The 4,634-nt window shown below is 41.9% G+C and overlaps 1 protein-coding gene across 2 annotated transcripts; it reads right to left on the bottom strand.

Annotated features, from left to right (window-relative positions):
* Positions 1–718: 718 nt before the first annotated feature.
* Positions 719–4,181, bottom strand: SPRY1 (sprouty RTK signaling antagonist 1). 2 transcript variants are annotated; one of them, XM_072119378.1, is made up of 3 exons: positions 4,035–4,181; positions 3,498–3,689; positions 719–2,683 (listed from the first exon to the last, which is right to left on the bottom strand). In XM_072119378.1, exon 3 carries the CDS (start codon positions 2,626–2,628, stop codon positions 1,669–1,671), a length of 960 nt encoding a protein of 319 aa, XP_071975479.1. In that variant the 5' UTR covers positions 2,629–2,683; positions 3,498–3,689; positions 4,035–4,181; the 3' UTR covers positions 719–1,668. The 2 variants fall into 2 exon arrangements, with proteins under 2 accessions (XP_071975479.1, XP_071975480.1); XM_072119379.1 differs by lacking the exons at positions 3,498–3,689; positions 4,035–4,181 and adding an exon at positions 3,073–3,214.
* Between the last annotated feature and the right edge of the window lie 453 nt (positions 4,182–4,634).

Raw genomic sequence — 4,634 nt, 5'->3', positions numbered from 1 at the left:
CAACACATGGCCAAGTTCCATCAAAAACAATCAATAGACGTAAGACCAAGTCCCAGAAAGCTTCACACATTCCAGCCTAACAATACCGGAGACACTCCAAGGTTACAAGTCTTCTTTACTCAAGTGCGAGCCCCCACTTTGAAAATGAGGAATTACATTTTTTCCTCTGAATGGGGAGAATACACATTCTTAACATTGCAAAAAATGCAAACACGAAAGTCATGTCCAAGTAACAGCTGTGGCCACTCACTAATGTGGTCAGAGAAGGAACGCAAAGGACAGGAGATACCTAGCTCTAGACTGAATACTTACCCAATCTCACGTAATGTGGGATTACAAAAATAGATAAATTAAATTCCTTCACGTATTATGGGTTCAGCTGACATCTCTGCACACTGCAGGTTTAAGGCAACAGGCAGAAATTTGCAGAAAATAAAGTTAAATTTAAACTTTAAAAAAAATATATATATATTTTTTTTTATCAAGATGTATCCAGGCAACTCCAATAGTTAACCACCAAATAATAAAATCTCTAAAAAATAATTCCATACACATGAAAACTACAAAACCAAAATAAATTTAAAAAAAAAAATTAAATTTAAAGTATATTTTAATTAAATAAAAAAAGTTAATTCTGAAATATACGCTACAGAGTGGAACAGACCAGAATGGTGAAGGACAAAGACTTCGGCCAAAATAAAGAGATAACAGACACATATTCATTAATAATTATATTTTCTGCATTATAGTTAACATAGGTATTTTCTTTTTGTGTCATCCTTATTTTTTCAGTAAGTATTGATACTTTGTTATATTCTGACATGTTTGAAACAGTCCTTTGAAATAAATATCATAAAATAATAGATTCACATAATAAATATTCTTTACAATAAAAAACAGACTTTTGTCTTAAAAAATAAGCAATATTCATTTTTTGTGATTTATACATAAAATATACAAAAAAAGCCAGGCTGTGGCTAAGGCAATTAAAACACAGAAGACATAAAAAACACACGCTCACACACACATACACACAAGACAGAGGAAAACAGGTCACCGCCAGGAAGCACAAAATATCAGATCCCTGGAGGAAAGAGCTTATTTTGGAAAGGCTACTGGATTTTCTGGCCCCTGAAAATAACACATTAGTAACAGGAACAAGATAAGGATGGGGCAGATTTAAATAGATGTCCTTCAAAATAGAAAAGTGTGTCTGATGCCAATGCATAAACAAGACAGGAGGGGCGAGAGTTAATGCAGTTTACACACACTGCACACTGGCATACCGAGCAGGAACATAAAAGGCAACTTGCAGGGAATGCCTAACCTGCTATCTGATACATAAAAGAGGTACAGAAAATGGACAATGATAAGCTCTTACCATTGTCACATAAGATCTTAAGAAGTCTACCCCTTGTGTGATTGCTAAAACTAGCCAATAGACAAAAAAAAAAAAAAGTAGGTTTTATCGTTCCTCAAGACAAAAATATGGTGTTAATGTGCACATGCCTAAGCCGACAACTTCTATAGGCCAATTAATGTGGAAATCTGGCAAAAATATAACATGGACAGGATTAATGGATGTACTTATGAAAACAATTGTATATATGCAGAGCCCACACACGAAATGGATCCATAAGTTGTCCAGAAAAATCCCTCGGTTTAAAGTCAGGAGGGCTTGCCTTGACCTCGTGGAACATCATCCAGTTTGCAATATACAGTATTTGAGTTCTTACAGCGGCAACCTGGGCGATTTACTCTGTCATAACAACCACGACACAGTTTAAGGCATCCCTTGGCAGGAGGGTAGCAGAGCAGGCACGGTAAGAGCAAGGACATGAGTCCCATGCACAAGTATCTAGAGCAGCAGTGTGACTGGGTGCAAGAACAAGGGTTATCCGCACAAGAGTCTCCCTCATCATCATTAGAGCAGTGGTAGAAAGCCGCTTTAACCAGACACATACAAGTGCTATATTCCACCATGCTCTCAGCAGAGCAAAGACACTGACGATTGCAAGCCAAGCAAGATGGTAAGGTCCTTGGAGCCGTGCAGTCCGAACACTTGCACTTTCCACACTGTTCACAAATAAACCGGTGCTGCGTTGAGTCCACTTTTAAAGAGCTCTTTAGGTCATCTACTACCAATGCAGATGCCTTAGGTTGCATTCGAACTACCCTGTCCGTCCTGTAGCCAGAGCTGTGTCTGGTTGGTGGAGATTGTCCCAAAAGTTCTTGTTCAGAAGAGCCACTATTTGTGCTTCCAGAACTTGCTGCACTTCCTGTGCTGGTTGACCGACTGAGCACAGGAGCCCTTGCCATGTGTATAGGTCCTGTGTGAGCCAAGTGATGGGGTCTGTGGTCATTGTTATTATTCACATTGACTGGTATGATTTCATGAGTCCTCTCCTGTTTACTGTACCGTGGAGCTGTTTTGGGCCCATGTTTCCTCACCATGGATGGGCCCTCAGTGTACTCGTTCCGGCTCCGGAGAGCTTTGATCTGATCCAGAGACAAGATAGTGGCTGGTTGAACCTCACGCTCATACTCCAACCGCTGCCTGCTGTCTAGAGAAGGCTGCTGGATGACAACTAATGAACCGCTAGTGCCATGTTGACTTTGTAGCTCCATCTGTGGTGATCTCGACTTCTGGCATTCAATGGGAACTTGGCATGCATCTGAAAATCTGCAACAGAATAGAAAAATGCATAAATATAAAACTATAGAAGGAAAATCGTGCGATACTGTAGCACAAACCTAATACTATGTCAGATCACCATCAGTCAAATCCTGGGCTACAAACCATGTAACCAAAAATGTTGCAATAAACAAATATGTAAAACAAGAGGTTAATACAAATCTGCTAAACCTACAATGAAACAAAGAAGCATCTCACAAAGTTAAAACTACCAAAATCCTTCCAAAGTGATAGCTATAGTACTGGGTGTAATGCAACCAGAAACACAATTACCATCAGCAGCAACAAAAATGAGACATATTTACAAGTATTCCCCTACCACAAGCTTATTGGGTGCCCAATACTAGTAATATATCAATACACAGCTGCTATATTACCTATAGTGTACACTACATCCACACAGGCGCACACATACACCAGCTCAGGTTTCCACAAGCAGAAAACTCTGCGTATACCCCAGGTGGCAGGAAATCCATATATCCCAGAGAGGAATCTCAATAGTTTACAGATGGGACCTAGTTCCTGTAATGATTGTCATCCAGAGCACAGTATTGGTAGGTTAAGGGAGGGTGGGGGTAGGGGGGAATCCCAGGATGAGAAGGGGGGGGGGGGGGGGGACAGAGGAAGGAAAAAGTTATGAATGAAAACAATCCCTGGCTGTGAGGAGGAGGAGGAGGTGGTGAACATGACCGCAGGGGGGCGGACTGTACACTGCGCACATCAGTCAGGCTGAGCAATGCCCTGGCACCATGTGCATTGCCCCCAGTACAGGTGAACCCTGACATGTACCCCTGACACTCACCTAGCTGCAAGCAGGATCCAGGCACAATCCCATATAGAGCAACGCTGCGGAGGATCCGGGCGGCGCGCCGGTGATTAAGCATGGATTGGAAAATCCAGTCACACTGATGATTGGGATCAATAAGTTGTATGAATGCAAGCGGCAAATGCAAAATGTCTAACGTTCCCGTCAAGTATTAACTTCTGTCAGACACTGTGAAGAAGGACAAGCAAAAGTGTCATATAAACATATCATGGCTACAGCACAGATGTATATAATAGATAATTATGACACAGATGTCATAATTGTAAGTTACATCAGAACACATGATGTGCAGTACAATACATAGGAGTACAGTATAAAGTATAGAGGAGTAACAATAAGCTATATGTACAATGTATCCTGTAGTGTAGGACTATACACACTACCTCATTAGTATAGTATAGTATACTGGCCGATATTTGTGCATAATGCCAGCATGTACTGTATGTAGACTGGTAATCCACAGAGGTGATATAGAAGACAACATGGGTCCTGCATAGGGAAGAACAAGCTTACCAGTGTGCCAGGGGCAGGCTCTGAGGGATGCCGCATGAGCAGGCTGCTGGTGCTCAGTAATATGGCGGTGAACCTGCTCTTGCAGAAGCTCTGTGTCTAATGGCCCGATGGAGGCTGTTTGAATCAAGCTACTGCTATGTGGGCGTCCCCCTGTGAGTCAGAGGGTGTTCCAAGCTGCGTGTCAGCTTGGAACACAGACGGAGGTGTGTACTTCCGGTCTATGAGGCAGAGAGCGTTCCACTGTGGAACGCATGCTGTCAGTGATCACAAGGCTGAGTGCATTGGAATGTGATGAATGGGAGAGGGGACGGTAGATGAAGAAGCAGACGGAGGAGCAGGCAGTGACAGGTATAATGGAGGATAGAAATAAAACAATGCTAGTAGATAGGAATAATGGAGACTATACATAACAGAGAGTAAGGTACTTAATAGTAAATGAGGTAGAGAAGTTAGTGGATCAATGGGGGACATATGAAGACAGGCATGCATACACATGAGAAGGGACACGCATGGATCAATGTGAGACAGTTGGCAAGTGCAAGCCATGCATAATGGGACCGGTCATGCATGAAAATAAAAAAGAAAAAATTCATAAACGGG

The sequence above is a fragment of the Engystomops pustulosus genome, chromosome 1 (assembly GCF_040894005.1).
Source record: "Engystomops pustulosus chromosome 1, aEngPut4.maternal, whole genome shotgun sequence".
Taxonomy (NCBI): domain Eukaryota; kingdom Metazoa; phylum Chordata; class Amphibia; order Anura; family Leptodactylidae; genus Engystomops; species Engystomops pustulosus.
Note: the sequence above shows the minus strand (reverse complement) of the source record. Positions and strands in the feature narration are given on the sequence as shown.

Excerpts from the sequence above, each read along its gene's own strand:
- SPRY1 (XM_072119378.1), bottom strand. The coding sequence starts at position 2,628 with ATGGAGCTACAAAGTCAACATGGCACTAGCGGTTCATTAGTTGTCATC.